This window comes from Euprymna scolopes, chromosome 19, assembly GCF_053919585.1.
Source record: "Euprymna scolopes isolate OS-2025 chromosome 19, ASM5391958v1, whole genome shotgun sequence".
NCBI lineage: Eukaryota > Metazoa > Mollusca > Cephalopoda > Sepiida > Sepiolidae > Euprymna > Euprymna scolopes.
Window position 1 is genome coordinate 32,789,593 of NC_136500.1, and position 22,614 is coordinate 32,812,206.

Genomic DNA, 22,614 nt, shown 5'->3' on the forward strand with positions numbered 1-22,614 from the left:
ATTGTTTATCATCAATGGACTCCCACGACAATACACAGCTACGTGAAACTGCTTCTTTTTACCCTTACTCCCGTCTCTGTTATTTCTACATATTTCTTTCTTTAGTTAGAACGTAAAACAAAACAATTGATTTTTTCTTTTCATTTAATTCGTAAATATAATATGTCGTTTACTACATTGCTTTACGCACACACAAACATTACATATATATATATATATATATATATATATATATATATAGAGAGAGAGAGAGAGAGAGAGAGAGAGCGAGAGAGAGAGAAAGATTGTAAGGGAGAGACAGTTAGAGGGAGAGAAATACAGAGAGAGAGAGAAAGTAAGATACATAGAGGAGGAGACAGATACAGAGATAAAGAGAGATCAGCCGTGTTACACTTTTATTTAGGTCAATAATTCATTCACGCATTATAAGGGTTAATTCAAAGCAAGTTAAAGTGACAGTTTACATTACCAACTCGATAAAAGACTTTGCTTTTTCTTCGCCTATTTTCTCACTTAGCGTTCCGTGTTCGTGTCTTCGAACTGCCGGTACCTTTTTTGTGTTTTACTTTTTTGTTTGCTCGACACGGTACTAGATGCTATTTGCACTTTTCCACAGGAGATTGCTTATTTTTGTGCAACTGTAGGCTCGCAAGGCAAATAACTAATATTAAATGTTTTGCTTCTATTTGTAAACCCACGTAGGTCACAAATCAAAATACAATTGTAGTTTGCTTTTATGTAAATAAGATACCCAAGTGTTATTTAGATACTTTTAAATATGTGAAAACGCAAATACGCCAAAAACCTAATTCATTTACTGTGAAATATATTTGTCAAAAAGCCTAAAATGACCAACCACTCCCCCACCCACAAAAGGGTGTGTTTATTCGGAAAGCAGTTCTTACCATGAGGAGGTTGGTGGTGTCCATTTTGAAAGCCGTTCTAAATGTTAGGCTACAACAACAACAACAAAAGTACTTTAGTTTTTTACGCGGGGGGGGGGGGGGCATAACGCCGGGCAACGGTGCTAGTTTACTATAAAGTAAACTAGCCTTAACTTTTCGTCACTTAGTATGAATTCCCGGGCAACGCCGGACCACAGATAAGCTAATTTACTATAAAGTAACATTCCTTAATACCTTTTTGACTTTCCTTTTATTTATTTTGTATTCACATTTAACATTTTTTGTTCTCATGTGCAGTACTTTATATTTATCTTAGAGAGGGAGGCAAGAGAAATCCATCCATGAAACCGTTATAACAATGCATAATTACTTCTGTAATCCAACCATATTTGTTAGAAATAAACTACAATGTATACTTGAATTGCTCACCAAGTTTTAGTCAAACATAATTGTTTCATTATTGTTCAAAGACATGATCCAAATTTGCACATCGTGGTTACATCACACCCAGATATGACGTATAAATTGTCCATTAATCGTATGTATTATTCCCTTGTCTCATCCCTTTCATCAGCCGTTCATCTCTCACTTCATTTGTTCGTCAGCTGATAGCTACCCGAAACGACTCAACGACCACTAAGTAGTGCGTAGTATTAATTCAAAAGAATTTGATAGTTTCGCCCATTTTTATTATATTAAATAAGTAGAAAGCCGCGCGATAGTTCAATAATAAACAGATCTATCTATCTAGTAAGTTTTGAAAAAAATATTTGGCAATTAAGCTACACAGAATTTTTTGCGTTTTATCCTCGTAATGATTCGTCATGCTATAGCATGGAATTTATGTTGCTCCATGTTTTTATATAGTCACGTGGTAAAATAAAATATACAGGGTGACCCTCCCCCCCAAAAAACAAAAAAACAAAAGCTAAATGGAGGCCATCTAGAACATATGCTGTAGAACGAAGAAAAAAAGGCCAAAGACCCTAGTGTTTTGATGTAATGTTTTGAATATAATAAACTAGTGGTGACCAAAGTTTCATTTTATTCGGACAAAACACTAAGAAACGGGACCTAATTAGAATTGGGGCCCGTTTTTTGGGTTACCCTGTATAAAAACACGAAGCAACATCAATTCCATGCAATAGCCTGACGAATAATCACGAAAATGAAACGCGGAAAATTCTGTGTAGCAGAATTTACACATATTTTCCAAACTTACTACATAGCTCTACTTACGTATCGAGCACTGTCGAAGTTAACACTGAAAATATTTACATAAAATCTTATGTTGATATGATAATATAAAAAAATAGTAAAATAATTATATTTATCTATATACTATTACATAAAAAACTGTATATGTGAGAGAGTTCGTTCCCTAGGAGTTCCTAAACGGCTAGCCCGATTTTCTTTTGAAACTTCACACAAATGCACGGTCAGTGTTCTTAGAGAGGTGTTGTATCGGAATGTCATATATGATAATCGATAATTGGAAAAAAATCTGATGAAAGAAGGAACAGGCGATTTTGACTAAAGTTAACTCCTTATACAGCCTAACATCACAACTATATTTCAGAAGGTTTATTACTACACAAACCGAAAGGCCCGACATATAACATCAACAGTAGGTTCTTTGATATGGCAAGGGCGCGTTCGTAAGTAATGCTTCTGTTTAAGCACAGTTGAATCATGATACTTGATTGTTTAATTTTAAACTTTAATTCAAGCCCTTATATAAACATAATTTTACAAAAGCAACAGTAGGTTCTCTACAGTGCAATATAAACCACAATATATTGTTCGCTTATTTACTGCAGGGAGGCATGTGAAGCTTTCTCCTGATGCAAAGACCGAAAAAAATTGATTGAAAAATGGGCGATTTCATTGATTTCGATTACATAAAATATAAGAGTGTGAAATATTTGTTCATCCTCATTTAATCCCAGGTAACGCCGGGTCTTCATGCTAGTATATTTCTAAAATAAAGATGTCTTCGCATTTGTACTCAGACCTGTCTGCCGGCAAAACAAGTGGGAGTTAACATTAACAGAACACGGGAAAAACACCCAAACACCAATAAAGTTGTATACTTAGCTAACGTGTTCCAAATGATAGGATTTATTTTATTTTTTACTTTTTCGCCTAAAGAAGGAATACTGCTATTGAAACGTAATGGTTACTGTGACATCGATCAGATTTAGTATAAATTTAAGCAGCAAGATGTTTGTTCATATTACATTTATAGAGATAGATACATGTCAACCATTGCAGCATGTTGGTACTGTTAGAAAAACAGGGAACAGAAAACGAAATACAAAGACTGGCGTTCCGAGCAATAGCGTTATTAAAGTAGAACATTTTCTAGTATTTACATTCTGTGGAAGTACTTGTAAAACAAGGATAGAGATGCAATACTGCGACAAAGTCATCTTCAAGTTCAACGTGAATAAGATCTTAGTGAGCTGTCCCTTTAAGTAATTCAATTTACCAAAATTCCACTACTAACGATTACTACGATATTGTCCCATTGGCTACTGTCTTTTATCCTCAAGTGGCCTCCGGGCCTTGGTAAGTGGTGACTCCTTTGTAAAAAAGATGTAATAGAAGTTAGATATTAGTAGACAGTGCGTATCTTATTAGGTTGAAAAATTCTTTAAACACTTTTTAAGAGAAAGTATGTTGTGGTTGGTGCACTAGTCCAGATGTAGCAAAATTACTCCAGCGAATGGGGTCTTTATAGAAATGCATGTAAACGATCGATGTCTAATTTTATGCCGAATTCCTACATATTTTTGCATACAGTTGACTTATGTAGATTAATTTGAAGACATTTTTGTATCTAATCTTCCCAAATGATCATTAATTTAGTACTGACCTGGCACAATGTCATTTAAACAGATAATACACAATTATAAGGTCATATATATATATATATATATATATATATATACGTAAAACAACATGATTATATAATATTATGCGTAATATGTTGCATTAATTGCATAGCGCATTATGCAAAAAAATATTAATGAATTTCGTTTTGATAATTAATTAATAGCAATTAATCATTTATGTTGAGGTACTTAACGATAACTACTTATTGCGATAAAGTGAATGTTTACCGAATGAAGAGGCACTTTCGTCTCATCTTAATTTGTTTATTATAAGCCATGAAAATAGCTCTTATTTTAATTAATATGCCAACGCTCACACACACTCTCTCTCTCTCTCTCTCTCTCTCTCTCTCTCTCTCTCTATATATATATATATATATATATATATATATATATACATATATATATATATATACATACATACACATACATGCATATATGTACATATAGATTATACTATTGAAATAATTTTTTTCCCAATTATTGTAGGCCCATTTAGATATTAATAACGCAAAGTTAATTTAGATAACTCAATAGTGCTACACTGGAGCTATAAATACTTTTATAACATACCGACTCAGCAGGAACCGACACCCATTTTTATGTTCATCCCTCCAAAGGTTTTGTTTTATTAACTATATAAACGTTTGGTTTATGCATATTTAGTGCTGATGAGAGCCCCCACTGCTATAAGCACAATAAAAGATATATGAAGTAAAGGCTTAAAACAATTGTACGCTTGTATAGTTAATGAAATTGATATTTTTTATAGATGAGCATAAAAATGACTGCCTATTCCTAGTGAAGCGATATATTATAAAAGTATATATGCCTACATACATCTGTACACACACATATATTATGGACTTTTTATTAGCCTAGTAAGATATCAGGAACATATTACACTGACCCTAAAAGGAGGAGGTAATGACCTAGATGATTGTATCATAACGAACTCTCTCCACTAAAATGCGGTGATAATGCTTGAGAGCATGTTATAATAAGATATCACACTAACCTCTCCCAAACTGAGAGGATAATCATGAAAAGGTTGTACCAAGAGGGATGAACATATATTTCCTTTTTAACTCCCGACCCTAAAAAGGAGGAAGTAATACTTGGGAGGGTCGTCCCATAAACGGACAAGATAATGTTTGTAAATATTTTATCATGGACACAGACCTTACATTTCAGTAATTGCTTTTTGTTATTTAATTTGAATTCATATTTAACGTTTTCTTCTATTTGATTATCCAGTTTATTAGGGGAAACTCAAAAAAATGCCACCGATGCAACTGTTAATAAAATTCAATCCTTTCTGCAATTCAACCATATTTGGTAGAAATAAACTTTAGTCTATGACCAACGTGTCTATTAAGATTTAGACATGAATTACAATAATATTTGCTTTTATAAAGAAATCACGGACTCGTATGAAAATAACCAAACTGTGGCGCGAGCGTGACGTTACAGCAAGATCGAAGGAAGAAGAAGGAAAAAAGGAGAGGAAAAAGGCATGTTGCGGAAAGAGAAACTTTTATGAACGTGTCGACACGGCAGAGTTTCTAACCATGAGATGGCACGGCAGAAACGTTTAAACAAAATCCCCCCCCCCCTGAACTTTTAGCAAGATTTTCGAACAACTGTGTATAGTGCAACAAATTTTAAACATAAGAGTTAGTTATATCTGCAGACTAAGAAACTTTAATTTACCCCGAAAGAAAAGACAGGAATGCGATGATATTGTCACTGGCTTAGAAAATACGTGTAAGGATGTGGAAGTGACCAGTAATAAATGCATTTTCTTTCAATTGAAAAGAAAGAATCGAGTCGAATTTCTTTTCTTTGATTTCTTTGTGAGACTTTCATACACAACGTCATATCCGTGTTAAAGTGTAATGCCATGTTAAACGACCATGTTAGGGTTGAACTTTATTCGATAATAGGCGGAGGACATTTTGGTCCTCCTAAATCTTTGTGAAATTATTTAAAAGACTAGCAAGGAGATCCGACGTTGTCCAGGATTGAATGAAGATCAACAAATGTTCAACCTCACCATCGAAATCGATGAAATTTTTAAATCAAATTAATTGATTGCCTCCTCTAGTCGGGGGACTATGGCGGTGTACTAAGAAGGAAGCTTCATATACTTCCCCGCACTGAATTATTCCACAATACGCTGTAGCTTACATTGCACTGCAGAGAATCTAGTGTTGGTTTTATAAAATTATTTTCATATGATGACTTGAATTAAAGTTTAAAATGTAATAGTCAAGTATCATGGTTCAATTGTGCTCTTAACAGAAACATTAATTTCGAACACGTCCCTGCTTTATCAAAGAACCTACTGGTGATTTCATAAATTATGTTTGCATAATTGCTTGAATTAAAGTCTAAAATACAAAAATCAAGTATCATGATTCAATTGTGCTCTAAACAGAAGCATCTATTTCGAACTTTTATGCCTGTGTGGTGATAAAACTTCTCAGATGCACTTGTGATGTTAGGCTGTATAAGGTGTTAACTTTGGTCAAAATCAGACTTTCTTTTTTAATTGGATTTTTTTGATTATCGAGTTTAGATACTTATGAGAGGCATTTCGATACAGACCCTATACAAGAATACTTCCAGATGCAAATTTGTGTGAAATTAAAAAAAAAAATATCCGTCCAGTCGTTCCAATCGTAGGAAACAAACTCACGCGCACACACACACACACACACACAACGTTTTATACATGAGTTTTTTTTAATCACGAACGAAATAATGACATAACTATTCATGGACTAGAGAGGGCCATCTATCGAAATCAGTGCCAAGAATCGAAAGCATGAGAATTATTTACAATTTTTAAGCATCATATACAAGTGGGCGCATCATTGACCGGCGATAAAGCAAAGACGTTGATATTCGTGGTAGAAATTTGGTGGACAAGTCAGCCATAGATTGAAGTTTATCTGTAATAAATATGGTTGCACTGCAGATATGATTGTAGACTTTATTAGCCATTCCACAAGTTCATTTTTTTTGGAGAGAGAAGGATCAATATTAAAATAACTTTCTAATTCGATAAACTATCAAGAACTATTCTCTTTGATAATAGTCTGACCTTAATTCATTATGAGAAAATAATTCTACTATTCAGAAATGTCTCGTGAAACATCACGGGGAGGAAGGGGGCGCTATATTATATAATTCAGAATTATCGTTAAATTTATTCCCCCTTTTTCGTTTGAGAAAAAATATTTCATAGCATTTAATATAGTACAGACGGACTTCAAAAACGCAATCGTTAATAGAATTTACTCCTTTTCGTCTTTCAAGCATAATTAGTATAAATAAACATCAGTCTCTTCCTGACTTGTCCACCAAGTTCCAGTCAGTAATATCCAACACTCTTTGTTTTACCGTTATTCAATTACGAAATACTTTCAATAAGTTTTCAGGCTGTTTTGTACAGGCATTTGCAATTGCCGCATACTCTTGAAAATTTAATATGTATTACTATACATCTTATAAGATGACTGACCAATTTTTATGATTTTAGATTCAAAGAAACAGCTACATAAGTAATTAGAATACACCCTACTAAAGCCTGACTGTTACAGCTGATGAAATTCAAAAATGCAATCTGGACTTTAGGACACTTTAGAGGAACGATATACAATAAAATTATGTTTTAAATTTGGAAAAATTCCACAAAAACGTATACTTCAGACTGGTTTTGGAACATCTTGCAGGAATCGAACATTAATATGCACTAGTGTACAAATCCATCCTTATCGCAAACTATTTGACCAAGATGGGCATTAGAACCATACCTCACCCTCCCTATAGTCCAAATCTTGCCCCCGGTGACTTTTGGCTATTCCCTAAGCTCGAGGAAAACCTTAGGAGCAACGTTAGGAGACAATTGAGGAGATGAAAGGGACTGTGATGGGGGTCAATGTACAAGGTCACACAAGGCATTCCAGAAGTTTTTGAACAAGTGCATTGCAGCCGGAGAATGTTACTTCGAAGGGGACTAGAGTTTCATATGTATGCTATCAATGAAAGAACCTATACGAAAAAAGTCCGGAAACTTATTGAAGGCACCTCATATGTTTATCTTCAGTTTAAATAACCAGATAAAAATCTGAGGGATTAAAATCCGAACAGTATGAATCCTATTCAGAATCACACTTCCTAATGATAAATCGATAACCAAAGTGACTCCGCAATATATTAAACGAATAAATAAATAAATAAATAAATAAATAAAATAAAGATAAAAAAACGGACTGCTAGACATTTATAATGAAAACCTAATGGCCGCTGCAATCATTTGTGCCAAATGAAGTTAGTTTGCTAAAAGTATTGCAAATTATATTAAAGATTTCACAGGTGGCATGTTTTTGGAGCACATTGTACTTAAAATTCCTCAAAGTCCTTATTGTTAGTCACCTCACCCCCGACAAAAGGATGATGAACCTGTAAATTCATCCTTGTCCGTTCGGCTGTCAGCACTTTTCTCAATAACTACGCCTTGGAATTTTTTAAAATTTGCACAAACATTAAACATGATATAAGTAAAATAGTAACAGAACGGATTTTCCGGCAAAACTTCGGTTGCTCCCTCCCTAGGGGTGCCTTTCCGGTTAAAATAGCTAAAATTAACACTTTTGTGCTTATTAAAACAATTGATGCCTTGGATGTTTATAAAACTCTGAAAAGTTGTAACTAACTATATAATTTTATTTGTCTATACTTCACGATAACTGTTGGGTGTGCCACAGAGGCTCTTTTAGGGTTAATAAAAACTATTTTACCATATTTGTCAAACATTTTCTGTGTATGTCTATTTAGCAGTTTTGCATGGTGCTGAACTCAAATTTCCATATGTTAAGGTCTAAAACTGTACGGTTTGTTCATTTTCACCAGGATTTGACTCCCTTGGGGAATTTTGGGGCTAAATAAGGTGGGGGCTGGGCAAATGCTGAACTTAGTCATTTTTTATGCCTAGTTCACTATGCACTCACGGGGGACCATGCATGTTTCACTTGTTTGCCTAAAAAGATTATGAGACAACTAATAGGAAGACGCATCGTTGTTCGAGATTGAATGAGGATCAGCAAATGCCGCACTCCCCCCCATACATATATTGTCATCGAAATCGGTGAAATCGCCCATTTTCTGTCAATCAAATCGATTGATTGCCAGCTCTAGTTAAGGACCTTCCCCTGCATTGTATCAAGAGTAAGCTTCACATATCCCCTGCAGTGACTTAGTTTACAATACATTGTAGACTGCATTGCACAGTAGAAAATCTACAGTTCATTTTATAAAAAAAAACATTAATAAATAATGGCTTCACTTAAAGTTAAAAATGCAAAAGTCACGTAATATGGGTTAAATTGTGCTCTTAGCAGAAATATTCATTTCAAACGCGCCCCTGTCTTATCAAAGAACCAGCTGCTGATTTCATGGAGTTATTTTTATATAATCACCCGATTTAAAGTTAAACGCACAAAAGTCAAGTATCATGCTTTATTTGTGCACTAAAAAGAAACATTTTTTGAATGCACCAATTTCTAATATTAGGTTGACAAGAAAGTTCTTGTAGTTTTTAATTTTTAAATTCAAATAAACATATCTCGACTCAAACAAAAATTATTGATCCAAATAAGAATGAAAACACTTTTGCCAACGCAAAACAAGTGTATTTATGCAAGTAACGTAAAAAATACTGGCTTCGGGAAGTGACGTGGAGCTTCGTTGGCGTCTAACCACCGAGTTGAGCATCGCCGGTTGTCATAAAGAACCCAGTTTTCATGGCAAGTCTCAACCCAGTCGAGAAACGATTGGTTCTTTTTGTGTAAAAGGGAAGATCACGCTTTATAACCGCGTTTTTTGCTGTTGTCGTTCAATTCGTGAGACACCTATTTATCAAGTTTTTTGTCTCTTACAAGTGGTTAGAAATCGTCGAATACTTTACATCTAATTTAGAAGCAAGTTCTCGAACAGCTGTGCGTGGATTGGCTTCGACTAAAACTCTTAATTGATCATTATCAACATCCGATGGCCGACCATTACGCTCATCTTAAAGACTCTCGTCGTCGTTTTTTAAAATCACCATTGTGCGGTGCGTTTTGTAATGGTTCCTGGGTCAAACGCTTCGTTCATATCACGAGCTGTTTCAGCAACCTTTTTTTCGGACTAGCTTGGATAAAGAAATTGTGCGAATTTGCTTTTTTTCGTCTTATATTTAACGTTCTGCAACGAAGACATACTTGTTTTAAAACGCTTGTAATTTAAACAATAAGATAGAGAAAAAAAAAACACCCTTTAAAATGATATATAAAGTAAAGGTATTATAACACAAACGTTTTCGAATTAAATATTGAAATGAAAATTGAAAATTCCGCAAGAACTTTCTCATCAACCTAATAAAAGAAGCTGCTGCTGATTTTATAGACTGGGCTGTTCAGCTGATGTGATTTCTCAAATTCACTGTTAGGTTGTATAAAAGTATTAACTTTCGACAAAGTCGGACTCTTTTCTTTAATCGGATTTTTTCGATTATCGACACTTGTCAGACAAGGTTCGGTACAAAACCTACGTAAGAACACTCCCAGATATACCTTCGTTGGAAATAAAAAAAAATCGACCAAGCAGTTTTCGAGTCCGTGGGGAACTCTCTCACACAGTTTCTTTTATATAATTGTAGAAATAGAGATATAGATATCAAAGACTTTCATGAAAGTACAAAATACCGGCACTTTCGCCTCACAATAAATATTCATTAATCAGATCAATACTTTCAGATGCGGTTGATTTTTAATGGAAAAATCAATGTTCACAATTTATATCATTTTATTCTTAGTGTGTGGTTTTTAATTAATTTTTATTATGTTTAAACAGAACGCAATTCACGTGGCACTTCTTTAATTATCGTCTGTGTATTACTTTTTATAATGAAAAATCACTACGTTTATTACTAAATGACTTCAGATTGGCTTTTCATTAAAATGCAACTAATTCTCCCAAGAGATGAACTTGGCAATATTTTTGTCCCTGTTATAAAAATTAAATTAAAGATACACAGTGACATCTGTTCCCCCGGGATTCTACCTACTCGATCGTAAATAAAATTCAGTATATTATATGCCTTTTTCAAATTTGCAAGAATAAAATGAAAAAATTGATACTAATGTATCTATGTTACCACAATAAAGCCGAACTTTCACGAACATTAGCAGAGGTTTACAATTTTTTTTACAAAGGAGTTACCACTTATCAGGGCCCGAAGGCCACTTATGGATAAGGTTTAATAAGTAAATTGGATTACTTAAGGAGGTGCCTCATCAAGATCTTGTTTACGTTGGACTTGAAGACGACCATATTGTAGACAGCTGGAAAGCAAAGAAACAGAAGAGAGTTCCACAGGCGTACAGTTCTAAGAAAGGAGCTTTGTTCATGAAATCTACGTTTAGGTTTAGGCACAAATAAAAAGTGGAGGAAATTATTGATAGTGGTTTTAGCCAGAAGAGTGTTTTTCGTGAAAGTCAAACCAAAGATTGAAGCTCAGACGAGCACTTGCCATGAAAATAATGATAAAGCAGAGACAGGCTCGCAACATCTCTTTTGTGAGAAAGAGGTTGCAGGGAAGAGAAAAGGGCACCTTTACTAAGCTACGGAGTCTATTTTGAACTCTGTCAAGCTGCTTCTAGTAGCTCCGCTCAGATGTGGAAACAGTACTCCATTCTTGGGCGTACTTGGCTCTTATACAGTTAGAGAATTGCATCAGCAAGCAGATATCTACTGAAACAGTAGAATGATGCCACCATTTTTTCAGCAGCTTTGGCAACGGATTTGATATACGTGTTCCATTCCAGATCAGGAGTAAAGGTCAGACCCAGAAACTTGTCAAAACACTGAGTCTCCCCAAGACAAGAGTCACTACTTTCTATTGATGCCATACGGGGATCAGAGCATTGATGATGTAAAGATAGCAGCTTGATGTGCTCAAGATCAGAGGAAAGTGAATCAGAGAGAACTTCTTAGTCGTTTAAGGCCTTTCAAATGTTGCTATAGATGGCAGTGTCGTCAACATAAATATCTACGCATGATGTGATTTGAGAGATCATTGATACACATCAGGAAGAGATATAACTTAGCACATCTGCTGTAGATCTAGCAGAACGGAAACCATATTGTATGTCACTAAGAAGTTTATTTTTGCTGAGGTGGTTAACTACTTCTCTATTTAACACAGATTCCAGCAGCTTATTCGTAACGCACAGGAGACTGATTAGTCTGTACTGAGAGGGAGATGACCGATCACCTGGGGGCATACTGATGAGGGTTTTTTATGGAGTTGTGAAGAAATAATTTTTAAGACAACGCTTAAATAGCTTTGTAAATATAGCTAGTTCTAGTTGTAGCTTTTTCAGCACTATAATTGAAATGCGGTCTTTACATTTCTTATTATCTATGTCCGTACTTATGCTGAGAAGTTACCGTGTTTAAATAATAACGTTATTTAGAAACCCATTCTTAATGTGGGAAGAATGTTTCGTAACTATTCTGTACTTTCACCTAACAATTTAATAAGACAATATATCGTAACAATGGAATTTAAGTTGAAAATACTATTACAAATAGCACGCAACTTCTCTGCACGAGCACTTTTTTGTTCGTATTATAAATAATCTTAAAAAAATTAAATAAATATTAATTCTAGAAAATTACCATACATTGAGTGATGTTTTATTCATATTCTCCTGAAGGGTTAGTAGCATTATCTATTTAAAAATGTGTTTCCTCTCTTTTGTTTTCTTTATGTGTTTCGTCATATCCTAGTTCTTTTCGTTATCGGCCCGGAAACGCTCGTGAGAGTTCGGCTTTATCACAGTAACATAGATGCATAAGTACCGAAAAATTATTTGATTTTTAGCATCGGTGATGAAATATGATTGTTAGTTTTTAGTTTACTACCAAACTGCATTCCTTAATATTTTTTTGACTTCTATGCTTATTTATTTTTTATATTGATATCTGACATGTTATTTTATACAGTTGATGATGTTAACATTTTGTATCATGAAACAATGGCGTCCTGCATCTAGTTTGGTGCACTGCGTCTGCTGTGACTATACAGTCGAATCTCGTGTTTCCTCTCCAGATGCAGGCCTGGATGGGTGAGAAGAAGATCTAAGTTTGCCCAGTAACCAGGCATCCTACTCACAGGCGTTGCAAAATCTGACGGAAAGACAAGCCAAACAGTCGGAGCCATCGCAGCTGCAGGAGTTGCCGGAAAGGTGTGGTAGTGCTTCACTATCCGCCTATCGGAACTCCAAATTTTTATTATTTATTCCATTATGCAGTATTTTACATTTTACTCAAGGGAACTTACAGAAATACCACCCATGCAATCTATAATATAAATCTCACCTGCCTGTTCAAATGTATGTATGTATGTTTGTATGTCTGCCTAAAAGTTTTGATAGAGGCGACGGATTTTCATGAGATCAGTATCGTTTTGAAGCTCGACTCCTCGGGCGATAAATAACGAAAAATTGGCTAAAAACATTAATTCCTTCACCCTCAATTGGGCACTTTTCTACGGGGAGGGGTTACTTTTTCGCCGATATTTTCGAAAGTCATCCCCTCTTTTCGATTTACTAGCCTTAATTTAACATTCACCACTTCCGTTTTGGCGATGAGTGCAACAACAAAGACCTAAAAATTTTTTTTTTTGTCACGTGTTTTCCTCCTTCGTGTACGGGTTCGAATTCTTTTCTTTTTTTCTCAACACATACCTCCAAACACCCGGGCAACGCCAGGCACCCAGCCTAGTCGTTAATAAAATCCACATTTCTTTCTACAAACTTTAATCTATGCCTTACTTGTCCATTACGCTTCTGTTATGCATTTTCAACACTTATTTTTATTCACCGTTCAATGATATGCGGAAACACTTTGTTGATCGTTCCAAAAGTAAGGAGTGTGATCCTGAATAAGCTTAACATGTAACGTTGCCATTACGTTAAAAACAAGAGGAAATAAATAAATAAAAATCCAGGCTGGAGTTTTCTCCTTTTAACAAAAACGTTTATTGCCGTTACTTCCGGCATCACTTAAAAGTCTCTAGCTGCCACATATTCATTTTACCTGGCTCGAATTTCTCCTTCCTCAGACCGCATGCCGATCACAGCCGGCCCATTCTTATTCTCGACTTTACACGTCCATTTCCCCAGACGCGCACTTTTCTTCTGCCGACCACATGGTATATTTTTGCATTTTTTTCTTCTTGCGCACACTTCCTGATTTGCATATGCGCATTCGGCCACTGCTGCTAATCTCTTCACAAGCCAGCCATCCTTCGCAGCTGCTGATATCTTCCCACGCGCTCACATGCATTATGTTACACATATATTAACCGGTTAATAACCTCCCTATATTTTTATTTGTGAGGTTATCGCAAAGGTAATGACTATCGAAACAACCCTTAGATGATCCTAAACTGTAGAGAGCCATCACAGCAACAAATAAGAGAGTGGTACGTCGGAATTATTAGCACGTCGTATCCACGTGTGTTTATCATTGGTGGACAATGCAACCATATTTAGTATGAATAGCCTTCAGCCAATTTCAGATTTGTCTACTTTTAGCCATAAACGTCCAAACAGTCTTTTCTTTGTTTTCGTTCGATTATAAGATGGACACGATGTCAAACTTGTCAATTATTCCGACACACATTTCTTTGGCCTTATTCTGATTTTAGCTGTGATGACCGTTTTCAATTCAGAAATATTTTGCTGAAATAGTTTTCATACGTATAATCGATTACGCTATCGATAAAAGTCTAAGGAGTTATCATCCGATGAGTATGAGGCCCATTCAGGACCACACCTCTTACTCACAAGACTATCAGCAAACGTCTCTGCAAATCACCGAGCGGCGATAAAACAAAAATATGTACGACATAAGGATTGTTAATTTTATTCATGATTCCATGGGTTGTATTATTTTTTGGGGTGGGGTTGGGGGAGATCAGTTAAGCTTGTATAGAAAAGTTATAATAAATCTTATTTCTAGATCTGTTAATATGTTTGAATAATATCCAGTAATTAGTTTGCCTTTTGGAAATTGTAAGCTCACGTTTTTGTTTTAATAGGTAATAGTATAAGAACAGAATAATTTCCAGAAAAATTCGATGTAAAAGAATTTATATTGGTTTCAATAACAGATTGGAAACCTAGACGAGCCCGAATCAAATACCTTGCTATTTAGGTCCGACTTGGAAAATCTGACAAAATTATCTCTACTATCATATAAAAAGAACTTTGCTTAGAGTTCATTCCCATATGGGTCGATTTTTATGAAATTTCACACAAATGTACTTTATGTGTCTGGCAGTGTTCTTAGATTAGGTTCTGAAAGTATCAATAATGAAAATAATTGATGAAAGAAAGAAAGAGGCGAGTTTGACCAAAGCCTAACATCACAAGTATATTTGAGAAATTTTATTACCACACAAGCCAAAAGGCCTGACATATAAAATCAACAGTAATTCATTTAATATGACAGACGCTCGTTCGAAATAAATGTTTCTGCTTAAAGCACAATTGCACCACGATACTTAACGTTTTCATTTTGAACTATAATTCAAGCCATTATATAAAAAAAATAATTTTATAAACTCGACAGTAGGTTCTCTACAGTGCATTGTCCACTACAATGTGTTATGAACTATGTCACTGCGGTGAGGCTTATGGAGTTTCCTCCGGTGCAACGCGTAGGGTCCCCAACTACAACAGGCAATCAACTGATTTGATTAAAGAAAAAAAATCAATAAAAAAATGGGTGATTTTATCGAATCGATGACAATAAAAATATGGGAGTGTGAAACATTTGTTGATTATCATTCAATCCCGGGCAACGTCGGACATGTATGCTAGTTTTAAATATAATTGAAATTAAATTACTGTTTACTTTTGATTCGTAATTCAGTTGATTGGTTGGTTGTTTTTGTTTTACGGCATATCAACCCTTTTCAGGTTATTTAATGCCGAATCCGGTGATTTTGAAGAAAATTTTTTTAATAGAATATATTTGTTTTTTGCAAGTCAGTTTCTATTTAACCCATAGTTGGGACCCTAACAGGTACTACCACTCCGGGTCAGTGGACCTCGGAGCAATGGCAATTAAAGTGTGGCTCCATACTCCCCAGAGCCCGCAAGCTGGGGCCTCGCCATCGGAGATAGTTTAAGATCATATCCAGGACCCCCATTGAGGGACTTTTACCCTCTGCAGGGGGGCAGTCGGCGTATTCTAATGCCCCACCGACAGGGCCGTCATTCAGTTGAATATTGGATTTAGCTTATTATATTGGATGGCGATATGCATTGTTAGGTGTGAACACGAGTAAAAAACAAACAACCCCCGCCAACCCCCACAGTTTTGCACCACTTTTATTGCAATTACGAAGCTTAAAATCAAGATAAAACATCTATTCTAATTTTCATAAAAATCCATAAATGATTTGGATTTTAGAAAATGTCTAAATTTTAAAGCTTGAGAATTTAAAGCCGCTTAGAAAGAAATTGAACTTCAGGAAGTCTTGATTAAGATGTCTAATGACTATAAAAAAAGATGTAATGCAAATCTGAAATATTTGGATTTTCAAATGTGATTTTGTGTCCATATTAAACCCCACGAAAATATAAATACTCGAAAATAAACTGAAATTTTGAAAATATTTAATTGATATCTAATATTTACCGCTAAAATGCCACAAGGTCGAACGTATCTGAATTTAAACGAAGGGTTTTTGCTCCTTTTTATGTCCTAAATTCAACAAAATCCACGTTTCGACCATCACAGCACTATACCAGAAGATATCATGATTGGTTAATAAGTCCAAAAATAAACATTCTACTCACACACACACACACAGTATTAAGTTGGTGCAAAAATGTTTTTTATTAGATATATATACATGTCAAAAAAACATTTTTGCACCAACCTAATTATATATATATATATATATATATGTATATATATATATATATATATATATATATATATTATATATATATATATATATACACACACACACACACACACTAACCTTAATATAGATATAGATAGTACATAAGGAAAGATCTATAAACATGGTCGACAGTTTAAATTGTAATAAAATATTTATGTAAAATTAACTGGCGTTGCTGGCACGCTATCGCTCCGCGAAGTTCACTACTTAAAATACTTGAAACAGAGTTATTAAATAATAAAAATTTCATAACTTATTTTAACACGAAATAAAATCCTTCTCATTTAGTAGACAGATAAAAAAATCAACGCTTTCATCATTTCTAAATAATCTTTTTATCTTTTAATGTGACTGAAAAGAAATAAGATAGCAATTCGCATTTTCAATTGCAATTTAGAAATATATCGTCTTCCAAGATAAAGTCGGTCGCATTAAACAAAGGAATACAAATCTAGTCTACGTATCTAAAGAGTGAAAATGTGTGTAAGGACACTTCTCAACCTATATACTCAACGAATTTTTAATCTACAGACTTGAAATTTGGTATATAGAGTATTCAGACACGTGGAAAACGTTTTAATCAGTTTTAACCAGGAAAAAAGGGGGGGGTTAAGGGGTAAAAATGGAAAAATTGGTACGTGGAGGTGATAAGATTTTTATCTGCTTGTCAACTATTTCACGACTGCGCGTGCGCGGCCGTAAAACATTACAACTTCTTTAATGTTAGGAATAAGTAGGTTGGAGAACTCTTTGTAAAGATTGTGGCAGGTTGGTCTAATGGTTATCGTACTTGACTCCCTGTCTTTAAGTTATGGTTTCAAAGAAATTTGGTATATCGGATATTCAGACATATGGAAAACTTATTAATCGGTTTTCATCCGGAAAAACGGGCTACTCAGGGATCAAAATTGATAAATTGGTACGTGGGGGTTGTCGGGTTTGTATTTGTTTGCAAACTGCTTCACGAATGCGCATGCGTGAATGGTTCACATGACAGACTCATTATGTTAAAAAACGTTTTTAACGATCGTGTCAAGGCAGCTTCAAGATTATCGCATTTGACTCAATGTCTTCAGGTTTTGATTTCGATCTCAGTTGAAGTATTTTCTCTTTTTTTTTCACAAGAAGCGAACTGTTTAAAAACAAACATAATACTGGCATGCACAGATTCTGTATGACTTACAATATAATATTTATGCGTATTTTACGATCGGGCAACGCCGGACGGCCTGCTAGTATATTTATAAAAGTGAGAATGTGTGTGTGTGGGGGGGAGGTTGTTCGTGGACACTTCTCAACCTATATACTCAACAAATTTTTGATCTACAGACTTGAAATTTGATATACAGGATATTCAGACATGTGGAAAATCTATTAATCGGTTTAAATCCGGCAAAGGGGCTGCGAAGTGGTCAAAGTTGAAAAATTGATACTTGGGCGTAATCGGATTTTTATCAACTGTTTCACGAATGCACATGCGTGAATCATTCACATGAGAGATTATTTATGTTAAGAATAAGTAGGCCTGAAAACACTTTGTAAAGATCGTAGCAAGTTGGTCTAATGGCTATCGTACTTGGCTCACTGCCTTTAGGTTTTGGTTTAGATCTCAGCACGAGTACTTTTTTTATAACAAGAAGTAAACTGTTTAGATAAATAATACTCGCATGCACATGTCTCAGTTTCCGTTTTTGTTTACTTCATTTTTTTTTAAAGGATTTTAACGTTACGTTTATTACTACGGTATTTCTGTTTAAACAAGGATTCTGCATTAATTAAAATATATTTATGCGTATTTTACTACCAGGCAACGCCAGGCAGCCTGCATAAGCTAAATATTTGTACAGGAAATAAAACTGTTTTAATAGGGAATCATTTGTTATATTAAAAGCAAAACATGACGGGGTTTTTAACGTTTCCTGGGACGGAGTTAACTTACCACGAGTTGAACTTTGGAAATTGAAGACAAAACGGATTTGATTTTTGTTGGACAAATCTTTATATACAGGCATTCTCGAACGTCTCAGCCTGTTTAATGTATTTTTACGCGAGGGAGCTCCTTTTGTTTTATGTGTGCGGTGGTTGCATCACAACGCCGTGTTCTTATGCGTTCTACATTTTGCATGGGCGTTTAAACGGTGATCGCCATGAAAGGTTCCTACCGGGGATTTATTCCGGCCGTGCATTGCGGTTGGTACAGTCTTAACTTTGTTCAAAATCGTAATGTTTTTTGTTCAATCGCATTTTTTTGGATTATCGATAAACGATTTTCGATACTCATTAGATGAATTCCGATACAAACCAGATACATAATGTATATTTGTGCGTGATTTCATAAAAATCGGCCCAGCTGTTTCGAAGTCCATATGGAACTCTCTCTCTCTCTCTCTCACACACACACACACACACACATACGTAGATATTTTAATGGATAGAGTGTTGCTTTAGATTTTATAATCGATGTAGTCTATAATCAATCGGTATTTGAGATAAATGAAATAAAAATAATCAGGATTTCACACAGTTAAAAATATGATGCAATGTAGCTGTTTACAGGCGGAGTCTGTGAGGTCGGCGTGACGAGTTCAAGTTATTTAGAGCTACTGCATGACTTGGTGAAAAATTGAATCCATAAATACTCTCTCCAATTATGGATTAAATAGTGAAGAAGAGTAAACTCTCAAGCCTCGTTAATGCAATTAATCCAAGAGAAGGAAAACTCTGAAATTATACTTATCATCGCATTTTTTCCTGGCAAATTAATTGTTAATGGGCTACAGAGATAGCATTTAAGGAAAGGTACAACCCATGTCTCACTACAGACTCCCCGTGCAGCCATCCTTATAAACTGAAGTAGAACATTATACTTAGCGCTTCAAGATTCCAGTCTCGAAAAACACCGAAAGGGTGTGTGTGTTTTGTAAGAGCAGAGCAAGAGACGCGCAATCCAAACCGCACCTTTTTCTGAACAGGCTTTGCTTAAGTGCAATATCCAGCCGACGTCGAGCGTGACTGAAACTGCTGGAATAAGTGGAGAAACACAAGGATTATTTTATACCACTTGATTTGATCGGACTATTGCTCTCATCTTGAGTATTGTTTGAGCAATGTTTCGGTCGGTGTAGCCTTCGACCTTCGTCAGGCATGCTGGTAGCCATCTTGGAAAAGAAAAACACTGGCTCTGTAGATAGTTTCGTATTGTTGGAGTTGTTTTTTTGTTTATTCGTCTTGGTTTCGTTTGTGTTGACAAGGGGATGTAACTTTATTAAAGTTTGACGGAATTATCTCATATTTATCGTTAAAATTTTAAAGAGGGGTTGTACAAATTTTGTTTATCTTATATAATTAGAGATTCCCATATACTGCTGATAGCTATGCTCGGTCTGCTTAGTAAGTTTTTTTTTTGCATATGTGTCACTTCTTTAAGTCGTCTAGTGGCACATATGCTAAAAAAGAAAGAAAAATACTAATCAGACCGAGCATAAATATGCAGCAGTATAAACCACATGTTGCAAAAAACTTAAGTTTTCCTTTTGATATCTTTTACATATTTCTTCAAAGTTACATTTATTACGTTGAAATAAAATTATATGGTTACTAATGGTCAGCTCTGTATAAATTTTTGTTCAGATGAAAAACATGGGGAAAATTTAATTTTAGTTAGTAATTTTAGCGTTGAATTTCTGTCAAGAGGAATGGTATATATTAAGGCACTGAGTAAAATAAAGACCATTATCACTTACCCATATTTATGAATCTTTTTTCTTTTTTCTTTTCTTCGTCGTCAGTTTCCCGTTGCATGAGTTCCCTGTCTTTTGCAGGAGTTGGAGTACTTGAAAATGATTCACCGGAACGGTGAACTGTTAAAACCGGCTTCTGTGAACTTGGTAAAACTGAATATTCGTTCTTAATCGAAACCTTCTCATCCCGATCACCACGGCAACGGATGATTACGTAATCGCCTTTTTGAATAGCTAAAGAAAAAAAAAAGGCAGATTTTTCTAAATATCTTAAAAACAAAAGTAACAATATTATTAACCCACAGACCTCAAACTAAGAGTTTTTATACTAATGTTAATAATAATAATAATAATAATAATAATAGTAATAATAATAATAATAATAATAATAATAATAGTAATAATAATAATAGTGCATACATATGAATTATTTTTATAAATAAATAAATATTAATTTACTTACAGATAATAGTATTTCATACTTACGTTATCATCAGTGTAAGAAGTCATCATTACTATCAGTTAAAAAATTCAAGTATTTAAACAAATTCACCTTTCACTCTGCAATGCTATATATAAGTAGGCACTAAAATAGTCATAGTGATAATTATGTCAGACCCTTTAAGAACTCGTTTCTTATTGTTGAGCACTCCAAGTTAAAAGTAGGTCACTTAAGCTTACACGCGCAGATCATGATGTAATAATCATTAGTTCACTATCGCCGTCTTGACATTTAAAAATAAATGTTTAAATTTCAACCGTATTTCTCGCGGTTAACGTTGACCGTGTAGGTTTGCTCCTTGCTAATGGAATCAGAGATGGTTTCGTTGCCGGGTTCGAATCTCCCTGCACTGATATTCCCGAAAGGATGAACTACTAGTGTCCATAGGTATTAAAAGTAATTATAGTAATAATTATACACACATATACATATGTGTGAGCATATTTTATAAATAATATATATTGACCAAATTTCAAACAGTTTATAGATCTTCTCAGATATATTGTGAAAAATGTTTATTTTTCAATTTTCGTTCAATAAAACAAATGTTATGATGAATTTAGTGGTGTTCAAAATCGTAAAAAAACGTAAGGAGGTGAGCGACGTTTTTTTATGACTGGTTTTCATAGTAACAACGTCGCTTCAGTGACTACTATTGCTACTAATTCACTGCTGTCGCGAAAAGAGAAGTAATAGGTGAATCAGACAGAATGAAAAGGAGATAATTGGGGGGATTTTATTGAAGCAGACGAGTGATGTACATTGTTATTACATATGTGTATGTTACGTTTATGGGGGCAAAAAATAAGACTGAAATTAAACAAAGAACAAGTGAATTTATTGGAAGCCTGGAAAATTATGGATTAAAATATGAAAATGCGAGCATGAAAATTAATATGGTTAAGCTTAAACATGGAAAAGAAAAGGACCAGTTGTTTAAACTAGAAAAGAATAGGATAAGATATTCTAGAAAAATATAATAAAATAAACTTAAAATATTGCAGCATTAATTTAAAAAAAATTAATTTAGCATTATATAATCAATTCTTTATGCTGCAATATTTTAAGTTATAAATGTATTATACTTTATACTAGAATATCTTGTCCTTTTCTTTTCCAGCTTTAACAACTAGAGACGAATATTGGCTGAAGAGAGCTCGATAAGGATACCTTAAACGGGCCTTATTATCGGGCTTGAAACCGACGGTACCAATGACCTGTCTCAACTAACAACTTTCTGTACACAAAATATAAGTACGCTCTTAAAATTTGGATTTTCCTTTTAATTGAGCACTCTGCTGGAATTCTTTTTCCAAAAAAACTAATCACAATTATATATATATATATATATATTTCTAATAGGTTCTTCTCTAGCACCTTTTACAAACAATCACAAATAGAAGTCATAATAATATAAGTTAAACGTCTGTGTTTTGTTCAGGAGTTTGAGGCGCTCTTTATTTCTAAGTGTGTCAAACAGACAAATGGTTACGTTACTAGCACACACGCATATCTATCGATATTACAAACCGTT

The 22,614-nt window shown here is 34.5% G+C and overlaps 1 protein-coding gene across 2 annotated transcripts in view; it reads right to left on the reverse strand.

Moving 5' to 3' along the window:
• The window catches only part of LOC145303507 (uncharacterized), a 571,276-nt gene that overhangs the window by 82,035 nt on the left and 466,627 nt on the right, over positions 1-22,614 (reverse strand). For both annotated transcript variants that reach the window (XM_080144939.1, XM_080144940.1), the window contains exon 5: positions 20,582-20,812. In XM_080144939.1, the coding sequence (XP_080001065.1) occupies positions 20,582-20,812 (231 nt within the window). The remainder of the gene's footprint in view (positions 1-20,581; positions 20,813-22,614) is intronic.